The 21,199-nt window shown below is 42.6% G+C and overlaps 1 protein-coding gene across 22 annotated transcripts in view; it reads left to right on the forward strand.

Moving 5' to 3' along the window:
- Positions 1–21,199, forward strand: part of ABLIM1 (actin binding LIM protein 1) — a 284,940-nt gene that overhangs the window by 172,405 nt on the left and 91,336 nt on the right. For all 22 annotated transcript variants that reach the window (XR_012020544.1, XR_012020549.1, XR_012020546.1 and 19 more), the window contains 2 exons: positions 18,363–18,489; positions 19,654–19,747. Coding sequence is in view for 4 of the 22 variants with exons in the window: in XM_072805191.1 (XP_072661292.1) it covers positions 18,363–18,489; positions 19,654–19,747 (221 nt within the window). In the remaining 18 variants the exon portion in view is untranslated. The remainder of the gene's footprint in view (positions 1–18,362; positions 18,490–19,653; positions 19,748–21,199) is intronic.

Raw genomic sequence — 21,199 nt, forward strand, 5'->3', positions numbered from 1 at the left:
CTTGGAGGGTTTCCGACACATCTTTATTGAACAGATGATTTGCCTAGCAGCTACAATGTGTGATGTGGTTCCCACCGGGGATACAGGTGCAAACAAAAACTCAGCATCCTTGGGAAGCTTCCTCTTTTTTTAAAAAAAAAAAAAAAAAAAAGATTTTATTTATTTATTCATGAGAGACACACAAAGAGCGAGGCAGAGACATAGGCAGAGAGAGAAGCAGGCTTATGCAGGGAGCCCGATGTGGGACTCAATCCTGAGACCCCAGGATCATGCCCTGGGCCGAAGGCAGGTGCTCAACCTCTGAGCCACCCAGGCATCCCAGGAAGCTTACTTTCTAGCAGAAACAGGCAGTTGATAAATGCATACACAAAAATATCTAGTATCTAAATTAAAGCAGGAATAAAATGCAGGGTAAAGGGGCTGCATCTATATGAGGCATCAGAGGAGACCTCTCAAAAGGTGACGCCCAAGGAGACTCTAATAAAATGTGGGAATAAGTTCTAGATATGTCTGTCATGGGATTTGCAATTCTTTATGATGAGGTCTTGGCTTCCATGTGGGAATCTGGAGAAAACTAACTTGCCCGGAAACTTGCCCCCAGCTAACTTCTTTCCCTCGTAGTGCCAGCACTGCTTCTTCTAGTAAATAACGTTGGATAAGTCAGTTAACTTTTAAGTGAGATGTATCCTGGTTTTTGGCACCAAACAATGAAACTTTCCTTCTGCTTCCTTCGTGGGGCATGAGGAAGTAGACCAGAGGTTTGCCTTGCTTTCTGTGGATTTTGCCAATCTTTGGGAGATCTGGAACAAACTCTATTGGGCCCCTCCAGTCTCCATATACAAGAATGAAATAAGCCACTTCTGCTCTGGAGTTGGAGTTGGAGGAGTGCTTCTGTGCACTCCATAACAGTGATTCCAAATCTTTTTGTTAAAGAAGAGTCCTTATACCGTTTTCAAGAATAATGTTCTGACCAAAGTATTTGCATAGAAATTGGATTTGACGGTTGGGAGGAAAGAAGAAAATAAATGTATTAGTGCATCTTATTCAACACGACCAGATCCTTAGCATATGAACTTATATGCCCTGCTGATAAATAATAGCAGCCTGGACAGGACAAGAGCTGCAAAGCAAGGCTCAGCCCTGGACCCTTAGGAGGGTTTCAAATGCTTCACACTTCTTACCTACCCTGCCCCAAGCAGGTCACTGGGGCGGTGAGCTGGAGTGGGAATAGTCACCCCACTGTTTGGGAGGGTCTACTTGGAAAGTACATTATCAAGAACTTTGGAGGAGCTTTTCAATCTAGTTAAGAAAAAGGAGATTTTATGAATCACAAGAAAGAATGACAGCTGCTAATAGGGGATCATGTCCAGGGGCCTATGATAGAAATGACTGTCCTCAAATTCTGTAGAGTCCTTTAGTCCAACTGTCTTTTTTTTTTTTTTTTTTTTTTTTAAGTAAACTCTACATCCAGTGTGGGGGTTGAACTCATGACCCTGAGATCAAGAGTCCCATGCCCTGCCAACCGAGCCAGCCCATAACTTTCTTGATAGGTGAGGAAATTAGGGCCCACAGGCATATTTAAGGCCACACAAGCTGTCCCATAATAAGGCAGGATTAGAGGTGGGTCTTTTGAGTCCTGTGTTGAGGCTCTCTTTTGTTTCACCTCATACTCTCCCTTGTTTGTTTTAAGAAACAGAAGTAGATATTTTTAAAGGCTTCCTGTCCTCTCTGCCCATGCAATTTGGGAATGGGTTTTCTCCTCACAATGTTGCCAAAATGGTTATTCCAATTTTTATTAAACATATTTAATATCTATATTTTCCATTTTATATGACACATGCACAGAAGGAAGAAATAAAAGTAAATAATAATGATAAATAAAAATAAAAATTTTAAATGTAAAAATGTGTATCCTACCCAAATTCATTATATCTTTAATGCTAGATATAATAACAATTGCATATGAGCACATTGTTAGACCAGATCATATTTTCTCCTTTGCTTTCAATGGGTGAAATCTATTTTCTCTGCAACTGCTTTGGTCAGAGCAGTTTTATTTTCAACAAGTACTTGTCTATTTAGATCAGTACTCAAATAACATTTATGGGGCATGTGGGTGTTAAAAAAGAGCTCTTATATGAGGATACACACATGCAAAATACCCAAGCTGGGCAGGCACACAAATACTAGCACAAGGGAATTCTCAGCAAGTTGCTGAAATTCACTAGAGCATAATTAGAAGACACTTGGTTGTTATTTGTAATTGTGTAAGAATTACCCTATACATGAAAACTATCCTGATGTGACTTTAATTCTTATTTTAAAAATTTCTTAAACTTGGCAGATCACCCTAAAAGCAAACAGTGAAATATATCACGGAGTCAATGACATATATCAGAGTCAAGGTCCTCTTTCTCCTTTGGAATGTTCTTTCAGAAATGAATTTGCTCTTCTGAACTGTGATTTTATTTCACGTCCAGTGGCTGGTTTCCCATCATCACTGAATAGGAGGTGAAAGTGTGAGAGGATGAGAAGTGAAGGTGGTCAGCAGAAGCTAAGTCAATGACGCAATGAGAATTCATACAAAACAGTGTCTGCTTGAGCTTCCTGGATAGAGATCCAGTTTCTGCATCCAGAGCCAGCCCAGAGCTGCCTCATCTATACTGATCTGGTTTAGAGAGGACTCCCAGTGGCGTGCCTGTGACCTCATGGTGCTTCCTTCCACCTTGTAATCATTTCTTAATCTTTAGATTTAATTTGTCTTCTTCATCAGACACTCATATAGTACTCACTGTGGATCAGGTGCTGGTCCATGATTTTTAACTCATTTAAATCATGCAACCACCCACTAGGTTGTTACTAAAACTATCCCCTTTTCACAGAAGAAGAAACAAAGGGCCTTAGAGGTTACTTTGTCCAAGATGACACAGATGGTAAGCAGTGGAGCTGAGTTATAGGCGCAGACTGTCTGGCTTCGGATGCCATGCTGGTGTCCCTGATGTCTCTTGCACAACGTAGGCATCACTGCTGAGCCTCAAGCGATGCCTGACTTCTCTGCACATATCCCCAAGTATCCTGTCCCCAAGGGCTATGCCCTTTCTACACGCCACAGCTGCCTTCCTTTGGTCGCCAGGTTTGATGAATGGAAACCATGAGGAAGTTATTCCTAGAAACTACTTCAATTAAAGATGATCGCCCCTAAATTAGTTAAAATTCTTGCTGCATCTGGTCTGATGCAATTTGAATTCAACAAGCAATAAACCTTCTATAATGTGAAAATAATAGTAAAAATTACCTCAAAGGGTTGTGATGAACATTAATTAAACTGCCTTTACTATTAAAAAAAAAAATCCTTTGTGTAGGTCCAGCTGATCCACACTTTAAAAATAAAAACTGACATCCAGAAGACACTAAAACCAACCAAAAGGTTACAGGCACTCCTCAAATGCTCACTTCTTTCCCAGTCTTCATATATCTGCCAGCAGTTGAGGAACTGGATTCCCATGGGTTAAGGAGCCATGTGAGGGAAATATGTGCACAGCAACTAGAGTGTAGAGAATTGGGTTTGGATTGTCATTTCCTGCACAGCTCCCATCTATTTCAGGCACCTGAGCAGGAGTGGGCTGCTGTCTACAATTACCCTTTCCATTTCAAAGGGTGTCTGACTAGTGTCTGATTGCGTGTGGGTTTGGTGGATTGACACGATGACCACCCACACACAAATACATCCAAACCCATCTTCCTCCCTCCTCCCCCCTCTGTGCAGCATTGTCATTATTCCAACTGCATTTGGAACTCCTACAGGTATCAGGGCAAATGCTCTACTTGGCCTGAATTTAAATCACTTTGGATAAAGAATCATGTGTATGTTTTCAAAGAGGAGGAAGAACTTTTCCATTATTTTATGTTTCTTTTAATAGTTGCAAGATAATTTTTATTTTATCTTTATAAAGATAATCCTGCCAAAAATCATCTGTGGTTTGAGTGGGACTCCTCTATTGAGACACCTAGCAATAGGTGGGGTGGTGATGATCTGACACTGGTGTCTGACTGCCTGGGTCAGGTTCTAGCTCTGCCACTTGCTAGCATTCTTTTTACCTTTCCAGCTTCCATTGCCTTATCTGTAAAATGGGATGGTAATAATTACCTTGTAGGATTAAATTAGTACATATATGGCACTAATTTACGGGCATTAATTTTTGAGAATTTGTGTCAGACCATCACTACTTTTGTGACTCTTCTTTTTTCACTCTGCTCTTCATGATAGCTGTCTTTATCTGCTCGTTTGATATTTTTTAAGATTTTATTTATCCACCTATGAGAGAGAGAGAGAGAGGCAGAGACACAGGCAGAGGGAGAAGCAGGCTGCATGCCGGGAGTCCAATGCAGGACTCGATCCTGGAACTCCAGGATCACACCCTGGGCCAAAGGCAGGCGCTGAACCACTGAGCCCCCCAGGGATCCCCCTCGTTTGATATTTTCCACCATATAGAATCCAATGAAGGCAGGAGCACATCCACATGTTAGAGCCCCTGCATTGTTGAAGTCTGACTCATGGTGATGTATTTTATGGCAGGGTCTCCAAAATCAGATCTGCTTTTCCTTGTTTAGACACTTTCTTCCTGTAAGAGTGAAAGTATGGGTTCCAGACAGGTTGTGGTTAGTTCTAATCCCAGTTGTACCATGCACAGGCTGTATGGTCTTGAGAACCCAATCTCTGCCTCCATTTCTTTGCCTACAAAATGGGAAACAATAAAAGTTCATTTTTCAGTGATTTGTTGTGGGGACTTGTATAAGTAAAGTGTTTGAAAGATTCACGACATCTAATAAGCTCATGTGTGTATTAACCATTATTCTTTATGGAGGTTACAGGACTAGAGCTTGAGCTTAGAGATATTTAGAATCAGAAAGGAACAAAAGAAGGCAGCATACATAGCATAATAGTTAAGAATATGGCCTCTACATTTCAGAAAGCCTGAGTTGGACTCCTAATCCTCCCCCTTCTGAGCCAAGGAGCCTTGAACAAGTTATTTGATGCTTTAGAATCTTAGTGGTCTCATCTAAAAATTGGAAAGTAACTACTTCCAAGGGTTTTTATGAGAGTTGAGTGAGATACTGCAAGAAAAGACAATCCAAATGTGGAGAGGTTTCTTTTGAAAGTAATGCAAAGAGAAATGCAATAGACCAAAGACCTTGTTCTGTGTCCTGAGACTTGTCCTGGGAGGCCTTGAAGAGTTTGGCAATGTGGAGTTCCTGAGGGAAGCTTTTAACCTGGAGGATGACCAGATGAAAGCGATGTTCTAGAAAGGTTAAGATGATAATGGTGGTAGTAGCATGCAAAATCAATGATTTAGGGTCAGCGATCAGGGTTGGGGAGATCATTGATTGTGGGTAGAGGTAGAAGAGAGAAAAGATGAAGAGTGTGATTGTCAAAGAAAGATTATAGGTTGTCCGTCATTCATTCAACAAACATTTGAGTACCAACGATGTTCTAGCCAGTCAAATTCTTTATTATATAGCTAATATATTACTGTGAGACAGTTGTCACAACTGAGAAACCAACATTGGTACGTAACCTATTGCATTTTAGTTGTGCATATATATGCCCACCTCTACCACCAAGATAATGACCTCATTAATACAAGGACTATTTTTTTTCTCTTTCACAAGGTGTAGTACATAAAGCCCAACATCAGCATTTGGAAATTGAATCAAAGCCTTTTCTTTCTCAAAACAGGCAAATAACACTCTTCTCTTTTTAATGGGTTTAGGCATTCAATGGGCTCAGGTGGATTTAATGGGTTCAGGTGTTGGTAAAATAATGCCAACATTAGAATACAAATACAGAAAAGTTAAAAGGAGGAGATAAAAATAACGTGAAATCTCAAGACAGCATCTCTATGAACATTTTGGTGAACATTCTTCTGGATTTTGCTAAGTGCTATCGATATGTACAACTTTATATAAATTCTTTGCATAGCATTTTGTTCACATATCTTCTTTTCAAAAATCATTCCTTGTTTTGAGTGTCACACAAAAGATTGTAAGCCTTGAATCTGCTTGGGCCCCTTGACAACAGGGTCAGTGCACATGTATCTTGACCAAAGCTGTGCTTCGCATTTCTATTAAGGCAGTTATTACCATATACTCCTGCTAGTTCTTTCTATGTTTTTCTCTCCTACCAGACTATGAGTTACTTAGTAACAAGGACGGTATATATTTTTTTGGTACCATGCACATAGCAAATATATAAATGTCCCTTTAGCTAGTGAATGGATGCCATCCCTGGAGGGCCTTTGAAGGACTCATTTTCATCTCCCAGGTCCAGAATGTTGAGTTCTGACTCCTGTTGACGCAGAGTGACACATCTTTTCACTTTACCAGAGACTCAATTGTCTCAGTTGTAAGAAAGGAAGAAAAGTTTGTTTTAATAGGGAATGGGTATGATTTATGGGGGAAAAAAAATAAAAGTGAATACAGAAAGTGCCTGAGGGAATGGAAAGTTAATGACATTTTGTTATTTGCTTTGTTTCACTAGATATGCCTCTTACATAATAAGACCCACACCTTGTAGCAATGTACCAGTAAAACTAGGATTTTAATGATTGGACCGGCATTCTTCAGTTTAATTTTAATTTTTCAGTTGGAGTAAAAATCTAACCGTGTATATCAGGAGTTGTATGTCCCTTTGGATTGTCCCAGAAGGATAGTTGAGAAATTGCTATTACTTGTAGTACTTGTCTCCAACAGGGAGGGAAGGAAGGAAATTATTTTCACTATATGAAAAAATTTCTTAACCATGTGTATATGTGTTACCTATTTAAAACAAAAGTAGATTAAAAATAAAATGATACTTATTTTACAAAATAAAATGAAAGACTTATTCCAGACTGAAGTCTTGGTGTACTTTGCCCTTGCTATGACCTTCAATGTGTACAGATTAAGTGACTGGTCACATGATGGAAGTCCTGAAATGGACACTCTACCCCTTCTTTCCTTCTTCCTGTCTCTGGAAGGGAGTAAATGAGTTGTTTGCTGATGAGTATAGAACCTAAGAAACTGATGTCAAGCTCAAGTGTGATTTCCCCTTTGGCAAGAGCTCGGGTATACTGAGTGACCATAGCCAGTTAAAGATTTATCAGAGAACTCCTCACCAGGTTAAAGTTTACAAGGAAATTAGGGAAACCAGTATAAGAAAAACCCTTCTTGGTACATTTTTCAATGAAGTGCAGTTCACATAACAAAGTGAACCATTTTGTTCATACCGATAAAGCAGTTATTCCCTACTCAGTCCTCCCAAGCCCCTGGCAACTACCATTCTGCTGTCTGTGTCTGTGTATTTCCAGATTCTAAATATTTCATATAAATGGAATATATAAGTGACCTTTCATTTCTGTCTTCTCCCACTTAGCATAATGTTTTCAAGGTTCAGGGCAGCTTGGGTGGCTCAGTGGTTTAGTGCTGCCTTCAGCCCAGGGCCTGATCCTGGAGACCCGGGATCAAGTCCCACATCGGGCTCCCTGCATGGAGCCTGCTTCTCCTTCTGCCTGTGTCTCTGCCTCTCTCTCTCTCTCTCTCTCTCGTTCTCTCATAAATAAACAAAATCTTTATTTAAAAAAATGTTTTCAAGGTTCGCACAGCATTTACCAGTACTCCATTCCTTTTTATGGCCGAATAATATTCCATTACGTGGGTAGAACATGATTTGTTTATCCATTCATCCATTTGTTTATCCAACCTTTAGGATATGTCCTAAAGGTTCATTAACCTTTTGGCCATTATGAATAGTCCTGCTGTGAACATACATGGATGAGTATTGGTTTGAGCCCCGGTCTTTAATTCATTTGGGTCCTGGTACAATGTTAAGTAGGGTTTGCTAAAGACTATCCCAAATCTCAAAGGCAGTGGCTACCAATTTTCTGAATCTCCCCCAAAACTGTCAGGCTGGTGTCCCACTAATGTTCATATGTGGCAGGCTGTGGCATGAGCACCACAGAATGGCCACAGGTAGCAGCCTTCATCTGGGGTACCTTGTCTGCTCCCTCTCTTACTCTTTCTTCATTCCTTTTTCTACTTGTTTTCCTCCTCCATTGCTAGCCATAACTTGAGCAGAGAACTATTTCGTCCGGCTGGTAGAAGTCTGACCCCCAGTTTTCTACACCTTGTCCAGCAGAGTATCAGTAGTGCTGAGGACTCAGGCTTTGAACTTCAAACATCTTAGTTCTGTCTTCCTATACAAATATGTCTAACATAACATCCCTTTTGAGGGATGGCTCAGGGATCAAACAATGTTTATGAGACATGTCTGGATTACACATTGTAAGCAGAAAGAACTGCTCCAAGCCACAGAGAAGTGCTGGTGGAATCATGTGCTGGGTGAGTAGTCATTTATCATGGCAAGGGTGCCCAGTCCAGTGAGACTGTGGCCTGAACTCCACCTCTGCAGGTTGGAAGTCAGTATCCTTGAGGCTACCATGTGACCATAGCCTTTTCCAAGAGCATCCATGATTGGGTGGTGTTTGGCTTTGTTCCCATGACTCCCCAACTTCCTCTTACTGTCCTGGTGGCGTTTTCAGTCAAAAGAGAATCCAACTTATGATCTCCAGTGAATCCCTGTGATGTGTGCATCATCAGAAATTATGCTGAGCAACCATGTGAAACAAATTCAGACTGACAGTGCAGAGGAAAGGCCCAAAAAGCAGTGAACCTTTGGGCCTGCCCTCCACCAGCTGGGCTTTTGAAATTGTTAGTTGGAAATTTGGAGGTTGTGATTGTCCTTATTAGGATGGTGGTTTATTCCATGAATATAGCTACCCCTCCATTTTTTTAGTTCTGGTTCTGAAAACATGCATGTGAACATGCATGCACACACACACACACACACAGAGTTCTCTTTGATAGGACCATAAACCTACAAATTAGAGCAGATGACAAAATAGTATTAATGTTCTATGCTAATAGTTTATTTCCCATCAAAGAATCTCATCACATTTCTAGGAAATACAAGCATGTTATAATTTTTCAAATTTCTTTAATGTATTATTTATTTGAGAGAGAGTAGGAGAGGGAAGAGCAGAGGAGAAAGGACAAACGGACTCCATGCTGAGAGCAGAGCCCCATGTGGGGCTCGATCCCATGACCCTGTGATCATGACCTGAGCTGAAATCAAGAGTCAGACATTGAACCACCTGAGCCACCCAGGCACCCCAGCATGGTATAATTTTTATTTGTAGCTCAGAGAATGGAAGATAAGTTGTTTAGGAGATTCTTGTGTAAAGCAGTGGACACTGTCTGTAAGCAGATGTTAAAGTTCCCAACTTCTAACCTGTTTTCAGTAACCTTCCCAAAGGATGTGCTCTATTCCATAAATGCATAGTGTCAAGTGTCTGGCATCCTCCCTGTATATAAGACCCCCACATCCTTCACCGTGTTGCAAGCAGGCCGTGGGAGACTAAGTGAGAAATAAGGTCCTTTGGAACCAATATTGAATCCAGTACTGAGTGCCGTGGCATGTTTATGGGTCATTCAAAGCCATCATTGAAGGGAATTAGCAGAGATTCTCAGACTCTCCATTCCAATGCTTTTGGGGTGCAGATCTGGGTTGATTCCAAGTCCATGACAGACTGTGTTCTATTTCTTTGATGTTTATCGTGCTAGCAGCATTAGCTTTGAGGTTCCTGCTTAGTAAATTCATAATTAATGGAGAGGAAAAGCAAGCAAGCTGGTTCTTTTAATTTCCCATTCAGATCCTGGTCCTGAATATGGGGAAAACATACACAAATCCTAGTTTTAGGAGAGGGCTTCTTGACCTTGAGAATTCATAATAACTCCTAACAGAATTCTGTGAATACTGGTTTAGGGATTAGAATTGGGAGTTTCAAATGTGTAAATGGTCTATATTTGTAAAAATTATGAACAAATTAACTGAAATTCTTTAAGTATATATGATACACAGTTTAAAAGAAGGAAAGATAGGATTTGGAGGACTTGGAAAAAGGCTTGCTGCCAGACCTGCCCTCAGCTTTCCTAATGAAGGCTGATAATCTGTTGCTATTATGGCCCACGAAAACTTGTTTGTTGTGCAGTATTGTTTTCCAAAGACAACAAGAACCTTCACTTAAAATAGCAGGTCCGGGGCTGCTCTGGCTTGTGATGTTTCCATCATGGCCATCAAGACAGCAAAGGGACATGAGATGTTATGGAAAAATCTGGTTCAAGGTTACATGGTGGCACATAACCTTTTAAAATAGTTCATTTTTAGTGATTTGAGATATGAATTACTTATAGCACTGAGACCCCTTTGGCCATAGAGTGGCAAGTACATTGTACCTGTATGAACATTCTTACTCCCCCACCACCACCACCACCACCACTCCCACCAGTATTTATCTTGTGACTTCATATTGCTTTTTTGGCTAATGGCAGCATAGAATTTCAGAAGTCAGTGCTTTTTTAAAAAACTAATTCGTGAGACGTGCTTATTACCCCAACACATTTGCAGCTTCGTATTGTGCTTTAGCCTCTTTCTACCCCTTCTTAGGTTGACCCTGCACCCTTGGTATTTGCCATGACATGCTAAAAAAGAACTTGGTGACTTGGTTTAATTTTTTTTTAAAACTGGACTGTGGACAGTCAATATTTGTTAACTCATAGAGGTCTGGTTTGAAACCTGACCACACTGAACAGCCCAGGTGATGAAAGTAAATCACCATTCAACAGTATCAACTCGTTAGATTGATGTTCCTATCACTACTAAATACAATGTGGCCTTTCTTGGCAAGGAAAGGTTTTCAAATACCCAAGTCCTTTATATCTTAAAGACATTAAAACTCTAGGCCAACTCTTATTTAAAAAATAATAATAACACAAAGAGAGTCTGGGTTTTTTTTTTTAAATCTATGGATTGCAAACTGAAGTGCCTACAGAAAAGTCCAAGCTAAGAACCGGAGTTCCCAGGTCAGCTCAAAAGTGACAACGGGTAGCAATTGACATTTAGATTGTGTAGGGATAGGAACCCTAGCAAACTGGAACTATCTCTTCTGTTTAAAGTGGGCAACCACCACATACCTCCAAAGCATTATTCCCATGAAGGAATCCATGTGTCAGAGGCTGATCTGACATGTGTTGAAGACTTGTGTCAAAGGCAGCTTGCTAACCTAAGAGAATCAGGTCACTCTTCTCTTGCGTCCTTTTTCTCCCCCTCTTTTGGATAGAATAGCTATTCTCCAGCATCCTACCTTCACCATTTTATCACACAGATAATGAGAAATCTGTATCCTGTAGGAAGAGTTAAATGACAAGATCCAGCATCGTTAAATTCAGGATCTCAAGTTAGCCAAACTCTGGAACTTAAATTTGGGTTTGGTTTGGTTTTTCCTTGAAGCTCTTTAGATTGGGTCCTGGCCAGGGATAAAGTGTCTCTACTTAACGGTCTATTAAAAGGACGCCACTTGAATATTTTACAGGGACTCCAAAGTCTTACTCTACTTTCTAATAATAACAATCTAAATATGAAATTATTTTGCTTCTGTTTATTTTTCATCCCCATGTATAGCCTTGAACTTGTCTGCTAATCTTCAGTTGATGACAAATAGAGTTTCTGTTTCATTATTATTTTTAAAAAAGGATTCCAGGGAAAGCTGGAATTGGAGCTTGTATGGGTGACAGCTTAAATACTGAAACTTGATTTCTTTTTTATTCTTAATTTTTAACATTTTTTTCAGTAAAGTAAGGAAATACTCAGAACTGACCCCAAACCCCTGTGAACATTTTATAACATCCCAAGATGTCTGCAAGCATCAGTTAAATGAGGAAAGTCTCTCTCTGGCTCCTTTTACAATCTATGTACCAATTATTTATTAATAATAAATACTTATTATTTATTTTCAAAACAATTCTCTACTTATGCAGTCTCTCTGCTCCAGTGAACACCTCGTGCTCTGATTCCATCCTGGCTGTTTTTGCCCACTGGCAGCTCAAGAGATGATAACCAGGAAAACAACCCCACAAGTGGAGGTTCAGGTTCAGAGAAGCCCTGTAAGCTATAAAGGCCTGAATTCACGTGCCTTTGAGAACAGAAGATTCACACCGTGCAGTTAATTGGACTGTTCAGCTGTGTGGCTGTGTGCAAAGCCAAAGCCCACCCTGGATCTTAGTATCCTGTGTGGAAAGTAAAGCATTTGCATCAAACCAGTCTTGAAGGTGCCTCTGGCTCTCAGATGTTCTGTGATCTGTAAAATGCAGATGATCACTGCCCTCCCAGGTTAGCAGGAGCCCTGAGAGTGGGGGAGAGAACGGACACACCAGACCTTTCAAAAGTCAAAAGCTGAATAAAAACTGTAATAATAGTAATGATAATGATTACTATAATGATTAATATAATGATGGTGGTGGTGGTGATGGTGGTGATGGTGGTGGTGGAGGTGGTGGAACCACAGAGACCGAAGTGCCTTCTCCAGAGGCTGATGGTGGGCCTTGCCGATTTGATACGGAGAAGAGGAAATTCAGGTTTTGTGAGATGATTGGACCTGTGAAAACAGACAGTGAATATGTACATGCACCCACACTCTCCAGTCCTCATGGCAGCCCAGGAAGCTAGGTACTGCCAACCTGCACATTCTACAGATGGAGATACCGAAACTCGGTGGTTACCTAGCCTGTGCAAGGCCCCTCCACTCAGTGTCAGAGCTGGACTTCTACTCCAGGTCTCTCTGCCTCCAAAGTCCTTGACTGCTGGGAAATGCACCATTTGTGTATACAACAGGCCAAAGCACATGTGCGACATATGCGACATAACGATGAGCAGCCTTATTTTTCCCTGTCATGAACTTGTATTATCCTTGATCAGAGTTCCCTTTCCTACCCTAATCATATCTTACACAGATCCCACAGCTTTCTGGTCTTCAGCCCCTAGAAATCCAAGCTGGTTGAAAACTTGATTCTCATGTGTGTTTGAGAGCTGCATCCTTTCACAGCTCAGACCTGACCCCAACTGGAGACCTACAGTGGGCACAATCTCTCTTTCACTCTGCATTTACTTCCTTCCTGTCCTGTGGCTCCTTGGTGGGCCAGGCAGGGATATTTCTTATGGAGGTGCACTTTGAGTTATTTGACAAAAGCATGTAATTTCTGGTTAACCTCTTGCAACAAGCTCTCCCTACCTCCCCAGCCTCAGGTCCTGCTCCCATGTAGTCTCCTAGCCTCTTATTAATGAAGTCCCCCACTCCCAGCAGGCAGCTTTCTCCAGTGGGTTCATTCTAGATGCTTGGGTGTGGGTACCAGCAGCAGGACATAAGTGCATCCCCCAGTGAGCCAAATGGTGGGAGTGCACACCATTCCCACTCCATCCTCTCCTTAGCCTGCCATTGCCAGGGGAAGGGAGAGGTCTCTAACCAGCTTCCTGTCTTCCAAATTCAGCAGACTCTAGATTTCTCTATTTGTGAATGCTTCCAAGCTTCAGGACATTCAAACCAGTTTGTTCCAAGAACTCTAACATCAAGCTTCTCATGGACCCATAGTAGCTGTAGGGCCTGAGCTTCCCCACTCAGTAAACATCTAGGTCCTTCTCCCAAGGTCCTCTAATCCCTGTCACAGCAGAGGGGAGAGAACACCACCACACTCCTGCTGTGTGGCCAGCTCCCTGGTGTCTCCGTTATGTGTTTTAAAATTTCTGATTCTCAGAGGTAAGTAGGGAATAGGGGTTGGTAGTCATCAGGTGAACTCTACTGTCTCTTGGAAAGTCCTACAAGGATATTCTTGGCACCTTTCTTTGGGAGACGGAATATTTATCACCATTATCTTCAGCTCTGAGACCATGGCCTAAAGCACTAGGAAGATCCCTCTTCTGTTTTCTGAAAGCTTTGATCCCAGATGAGTAGCTACTGTGAATGCAATGCCCACCTTCATTAATGGTTCTGGGCATGAATGAAGCCTGCAGGCCTAGGAAGGTGGGGATAGGAATTTAATTATCACCTGGTTTTCTTTTCTAGAGCTCCATCTGCTCAGCCCTCTTCTCCAGAGAGGCATCTTCACAGAGGAAGACATATTTTTGGCCGTAGAAATAGTTCCCAAGGAGAACATAGGTATCCTTTCTGATAGAACCTTCAGAGCTGTTCAAGTGAGGACATCTTTCTTAGCTTGGGAACACAGGTTTTCTTGCTGAGAGCCATTTTTCACCTTCTTCAACTTAAATATTTTCAAAGCCCAGGTATGCATGACCCAATGCCCCCCAGAAAAGAAAGAAAGAGACAGGGTTCCTGTCCTCAAGGATATTTATTGCCTTGGAACAAAATGATACAAATATGGAACCAGGTGTGTCATTGGGTATTAGTTTAACTCAGACATAAGTAGCCAAATTCCTGCTCTTCTCTTGGCTCTTGGCACCAAGAATGAAAGGCTTGAGACAAGTGTTTATGGTTGTTGTTTTTCTCTTGCCACGTTTGGTGATTATTTGTTTTTGATGGAATACTGGCAAGTTGCTAGAGGGCTTGATTTCCTTGATGCTGCTCCATATTCACCTATTTCTGACTTCGGCAATAATTCCGGTGCCAATCACCAGCTTTCTATATTTATCGGCAGCTGCTTCAGTGATGTGGAAACAATTTTCTCAACAGCTGAAAACCATGAAGATACAGAGTAGGACATTTTGTACTTTATAAAAGAGCTTAGTTGGGATGAGCACAGGAAGAATGAACAATCCAGCATGAATCTTTTTGTCTCTGCATCTTCTCCACTTTTCCCAGCGTGACATCAGGCTTAAGTGGAGAATTTATGGTTTTGTCCTGAGAGGAGTGAGTGGGTAGGTAGCCTCTGTGGCATATACCAGAATACTTTGAATCAGCCAGTGTGGGCCAGTATTCCACTTTCTAGGAGGTGGTCTTTGATTTGCTTGGTTTATGTCTTAAGGTTTGGGAGAAAGGAGGCTCATTCCTCAGCCTCTGCTTCCAGCCCCGTTTCACCAGCTGCCTAGCTCTAGGCATTCAGCATCCCATGATTGCTTCTCTATCAACCGTTATCAAAGTCAATTGCAGAATGAACATCTGCCCTCCATGGGACACTGCAGGGCGCAGAGGATCTGAGAGGTATGGGACACCACCTATGAGGTCAGAGGCTTCCAAACCACTAGTCATTTTGACTACCTGACTGAATAATAAATGGTACCATATCTACAAAGCCCTCACATGGTGCCTGGTTCATCCAGAACAATCAGAAAAGTCGTCACCGCTCTCAAATTGTGTCTCAGCTGCTTTCAGAGCTCTGGGATATCTGGGCATTAATGTGCTTGTAAAGTGAACAAGACTCACCATCCAGGAACGTGCCTTCCAGTCTCACCTCTGCTCCTACCAAAGAAAGGTGGAGCCACACTGAGAGGCGAACATGAACTAAGCATTCTTATAAATTTATTTTTTATTGGTGTTCAATTTGCCAACATATAGAATAACACCCAGTGCTCATCCCATCATTCTAAGTGTCCTGCAAAGCTCGTCACCAGTTGGCATTTCACAGAGACAGTAACTTGCCCAAGTAAATGCTCAGGTCCTAATTCCGAAGCCTGGGCTCTTAGCATTGCCTTCCATCTCCCTAGATCTCAGCGTTGTGCAGGAGGAGACCCCAAATGGCTCTGCCAACCGTCCTGAGCCCAACTGTCTTCAGTTTCTAAAATTGAAAGCCATCCCTCAAATTTATTTTCTGACTTCAAGAATCTACCAGCCAGAATCTTCCTTATTATTTTAAATCTTTACTGCCACCTCGTGGCTTGACCTAATCAGAAGAATGAAAAACAAATTCAGTTCAAACTGGATTAAGAACTGTCAATTCATCTTAAACTCATCCAGTGCTCGTAACCTTTAAATATTGTATTTGTGAGCAAATGTCAAGGCCTTCCATTCTTATCCTTATAGTTAACTACCAGATGTGAGATCCACTTTATAAGATTTTTGTTGAGATGCTGAGAAATGTTTACTCCAGCTTAAAAAAGAATACATCATGCTTTGTGATCATATAAGCCCCGCTCAGCTAATAGTGGGCAATACTTACAGAAGTTCTAACCTGCAATAATCTAGAACTTGTCTAGCAATTATATTTTAACCTTAGAAATATTTATTCAATTTTTTCTTTTTTTGACATCCTCATGGTAACAACAACAAAAAATCCAAGCAACAGAGGATGTGAAGTGAAAAGTCCTTCACAGAAGAAAATATCTTAGGAGTTTCAATTATTTTTTCAAGAAGTCTTTTATTCCATATACGAGCATGTGTACAAACACATCTATACCCTTTACTCAATTTTTATAAATGAGCTTCTGCTATGCATACTATTCCACAGGTTGCTTTTTTTTTTTTTTTAACTTAACCTATCTTGTATATCTTTCCATGTCAGCACACAAATTGACCTTGTTCTTTTCAACAGTACACAGTATTCCACTACTGACTATACCATAAGTAATTTAACTAGCTTCTCATTAATTCCACATAGGCTATTTTCAGTTTTGTTGTTACAAAAGTACGGCAGGAAATAAATTCATTTTCTTCAGGGAATACGTACATGGACACATAGCACATACACACACTTTTGCTAATTTATTTGTAGACTAAAAATCTTAGCTATGAAGTTGCTAGATGTAAAGGTGCATTAATACCCACTGACCAGGGACACCTGGGTGGCTCAACAGTTGAGCGTCTGCTTTTGGGTCAGGATGTGATCCCGGGTCCTGGGATCGAGTCCCACATGGGGCTCTGGACAGGGAGCCTGCTTCTCCTTCTGCCTGTGTCTCTGCCTCTCTCTGTGTGTCTCTCATGAATAAATAAATAAAATCTTTTAAAAAAATATGCACTGACCAAAGATCACTGGAAACACACCAGTAGTCAAACAGAAGGGCAGGAGGACAATCAAGTGAACTTAAACTGTAGCAAGGGAGAAGACCAGGGGAGTCAGGAGCATCTGTGGGGGAACTGAGGGGATAGAGGTCTTACTGGCTGGTATTAAGGAGTCAAGGCAGCAGGAGCAGTTATGGACTAGGTACTGTCAAGATGCAGGAGCAGGTCAGTGATTGGGCATCTCAGTTTTTCCAGGAGGAGAGAGAGTTAAAGTCGAGCTAGGGATGCCTGGGTGGCTCAGCGATTGAGCGTCTGCCTTTGGCTCTGGGCATAATCCTGGGTCCTGGGGACCAAGTCCTACATCAGGATCCCCCTGAGGAGCCTGCTTCTCCCTCTCCCTATGTCTCTGCCTCTCTCTGTGTGTCTCATGAATAAATAGCCTTAAAAAAAAATTTTTGGTCTAGGACTGTCACTGGTAAAGGAGCAGCAGTCACACATGCAGTCGGAAGGGGGAGGTGTTTCATCATTTTGCACAGCCAGTGGCCCCGTCCCGGCATTGCTTTATTCCATGAGTGTTTCTTACAATCAACAGGGGACATGATGGCCAACCTCCCGGCGATGCTGTGTTTCATTTGCTCAGCCACATTGATTTTAAATGTCTGTGGAAGTTTATGTTGCTTTCAAAAAGGTTGCATCAATTTACATTCTTCTGAGTTCTTTTAAATATTTAACTTCCCTAACAATGGAGTATTTAGTAATCATAATAGTGACAGTTATAATAGGAAACATTTATAGGGCTGCTTCCCATGTGCCGGCCCCAGTGCTAATAACCATTATTTCATTGAATCCTCTTTGGAGGCTTGAGACAGTCACTAAGAACTTCCCAGCTTCCATGTGAGGAAACCAAGGCTTCAAAGAGGGGAGACGGGGCCTGGGTCACATGACGGGCCAACAAGTTGTTGAGCCCACTCCCTTTACCTCAAAGAAGCCAGCCCTGTGTCCTTTGTCTATGTCACAGGAGGCTGCCATGGAGGATTTAAAGCTAAGGGATTAAGGGCTATTAAACTGATGGTCACAACTCTTCAGAAGTCTGGTTTAGGATGATAAGGAGGTAGAGTCCTGTGTAGTAAAATGAGATTCATAGGCAGCTTTCCAGGAATCACATCTATATTGTTAAGTGAGGCATCCAGCATGAGGTACTTAGCGACTCACACGTGCCCTCAATTAATAAAGGCATATGAGAGCTTTCTGGAAATCCCAGCCAAGACAACGTAATTAAATATTCTCTGGGCCAGCTGGAGCTCAGAGGGTATTTAACCCCCAAGGAAATAAACGGATGAAGGACATCCATGCCCTTGGATCCACTGAGGTTCACGATGTTTCCATGCTGTGTGAGGATACGAAAGACTTGGCGCAGGGAGGGAGAGTGGAATGACACGGTGCTTAAGTAGATATTTGTTGAGTGTGGGATGGGCGCACACTGGGACCTGCATGCTTGGATTTAGCAAAACAAACGTGGGGTAACTGCTGGCCTCTGCTCTTTTCTAGATTGTGCTGGCTGTGGAAGAGATATCAAGAATGGGCAGGCCCTGCTGGCCCTGGAAAAGCAGTGGCACTTGGGGTGCTTTAAATGCAAGTCCTGTGGGAAGGTTCTCACCGGAGAGTACATCAGCAAGTAAGGCTGGAGGCAAGGCCCAGGGGTCCAGTGGGCCCTGCTCTCGGGAAGGGGACTTGAATGTATTTGTAGACACTCCCCCACCCTAAAAAACCACATAGGGTCTAAACCCTGAGCCCATGAGGACCAATGTACAAAAAACACCCACCCAGGGAGGGGGCTCATATTAGAATCAGATGCTTGTGTGGATAATATCCAAAGTGGAGTGTTGTATTGTTCTGTTTTTTTTTTTTTTTTTTTTTTAATGTAGCTTAAAGAAAGTAGTTACAGTGGTTACCTTTAAAGAAAAAAAAGGAATGAATATGGGGGTACAGTGGCAATGAGGGAAAATTTTCCCCTATAAAACTTTCTATGCTATATTAGCTACTCAAAAAAAAAAAAAAAGTGAATTTAATAATAATTTAAGAATAGAGTGAAACAAAAAAAATAGCATGGGCCCCACCCCCTAGAAATCTAAGTCGGCATGTCAGGGAGAAGCCAAAACACCTATATCAGAAGGAAGACACATCACAGGTGATTTCTTGATGCACAACTAAAGTAAGAAGGAGGGAGGAAATGCTCAGCTCTTAAAGTAACCCGGAAGGCTGTGTACAGTGGTGCTTTTTTGACTTTTCCACTTAATGGCACACATAGAAAACATTTTTACTGTGCTCTGAGGTAAATTAAGGAGGTCTTGAGAGGCTGGATGAGACGGCCCTGCACCCCTCGGGCCTCCTGAGGGCTGAAGACATGGCGTCTCAGCGCTGCCGGGAGGTGCTGGCATGTGAGCTCAAGGAGGCGATGAGGGGAAGGTGGCCCTGGGGCCTCCTCAGAGGAGGGTGAACCCTGACACCACATCTCTCGCCCATCTGGCCTGGTGAGGAAGGGGAATGGTGCCAGCACTTTTGCTAGTTAGTTCTGAGACAACAGGGAAGCAGCAGTGCTAATCGTATGGTGATTCGGCTGTAATTTCTGCATAGCCCAGAGAAACAGCCCTCCGTCCACATCGTCTGGTTTCCTGCATTGGGATCATGTCTGACCAGATCTCCAGGCCTGTGAAGGCTGGGTGGGGGAGAAATATGGTCTGCTACCATTCCGTGGAGAAGGGCTCAGAGAATTATGGTCCTGGTGTCTTCCCTGCCCCCTTGACCCCTCTCAGGAGCTGAACACCCTTCTGTGTTGCAGGGATGGCGCTCCGTACTGTGAAAAGGACTACCAGGGGCTCTTTGGGGTGAAATGCGAAGCCTGTCACCAGTTTATCACAGGGAAAGTCCTGGAGGTAAGTGACAGCCAGGCTCCCGTTAAAGCTACCATCATTTTCCTCAGACTCTTCAAAAACACAAAAGAGGCTCTTGTTCCATTTTTTTTTTTTTTTCATCTTCACCTCTGGAGGAAAGAAAGTATTTGTCGAGATTTTACGCGTCGGATTGTCTTCACAGGCAGTTTCTACTAAATGTTCATGCGACATTGGAATGATGGGGAGTTTATCAAAAGTGATAGAGGGACTAGGAGGAATTATGGAGAAGGAAGGGTTTTATGAGACTACTTTTAGTTTTAGAAGTCAGAAAATAGGAAACGGAGAGCGTATTAGAGCCAATGTGTGCCTGTGTGTGTGTCTGTGCATCAGTGTGTGACCTGTACACGCATGCACATGTACCTGTGTGGGAGCAGGTGTCTGTGTGTGTGCATGTGCGCTCTTGCATGTATGTGTGTGCTTGTGAGAGTCTACAGACTCGGAGCAGGGGCAAAGTACTGAAGCAAAGGAAGGGTGGGTGAAAGGTGAAGGCATACACTTCCCCACCCTTAAAAAAACCACATCCTGTGTGACCCAGAACGCCCTGTGGCTTGGGCTGAGCTCAAACCTGTCAGGTTCAGGTGTGAATGTCTCAAGCCACAGAGCCTGGTTCCTGCTTTCTCAGCAGTGCCTCACCCCCGCACCTCACCCCCACCAACTGCTGCCTCTGGGCTGAGCAGAGCCCCCTCTTGGACCAGAGCCCAAACTGTGGATTTAGGGGCCAGAGTTCAGAGGGAGTCACTGCCCCACTTCTCCCTGGCCTGTGGGGCATTAGTTAACAAGATCTGATTTAACAAAAACAACAAAAAATTTTAAACAAAAGAGATTACCTCATATCTGTCCCATGTTTCAGGGTGGAGAATGTGTTCTGGGCAGAGGTAAGTCAGGATGCCTAGCAGCTGGGAAGGCGACCAACTGGTCCTACAGCTTTGACAGACGGGGCACCAAATCCACATAACCATGTTCAAACCTCCCAGCAGGGTGTGTTTCAGAGACACTGCACATAAATCTGAGAGGCCCCCCTGTGTCTATGGGCAGCGTCTGTGGGGTTATGCAGTGAGGTCTAGCATAGCTTTCCTAATCCCACGGCAAGCTCTGGGGTGCCTTTCTTTCCAGGAAACACAGAAGGGCCAGTGTTGGCTCTGTGCTAGGACCTAGTGTAGCTAATTAGATTTGGGAGATAAGGAAGTGACTGTTTCAGGCAGTTGTCTTTTACCCAGGGGAAGGCGGTTCCAAAAAGGAGCAGCCCCCACAGAGGCCCAGAAGTGAGGACAAGCACAGCACAAACAAAAAAAGTCAGATGGACAGGAGGGCAGGTGTGAGAGATGATGCTAAGGGAGTGGGGAGGGCTCAGAGCATGAGGACTTCGAGAGTCATAGTCAGGACTTTGGTCTTTATCCTAAGAATGGTGGGAAGCCATTGAAGTGATTGCAGTTG

Source organism: Canis lupus, chromosome 29 (genome assembly GCF_048164855.1).
Source record: "Canis lupus baileyi chromosome 29, mCanLup2.hap1, whole genome shotgun sequence".
Lineage (NCBI taxonomy): Eukaryota > Metazoa > Chordata > Mammalia > Carnivora > Canidae > Canis > Canis lupus.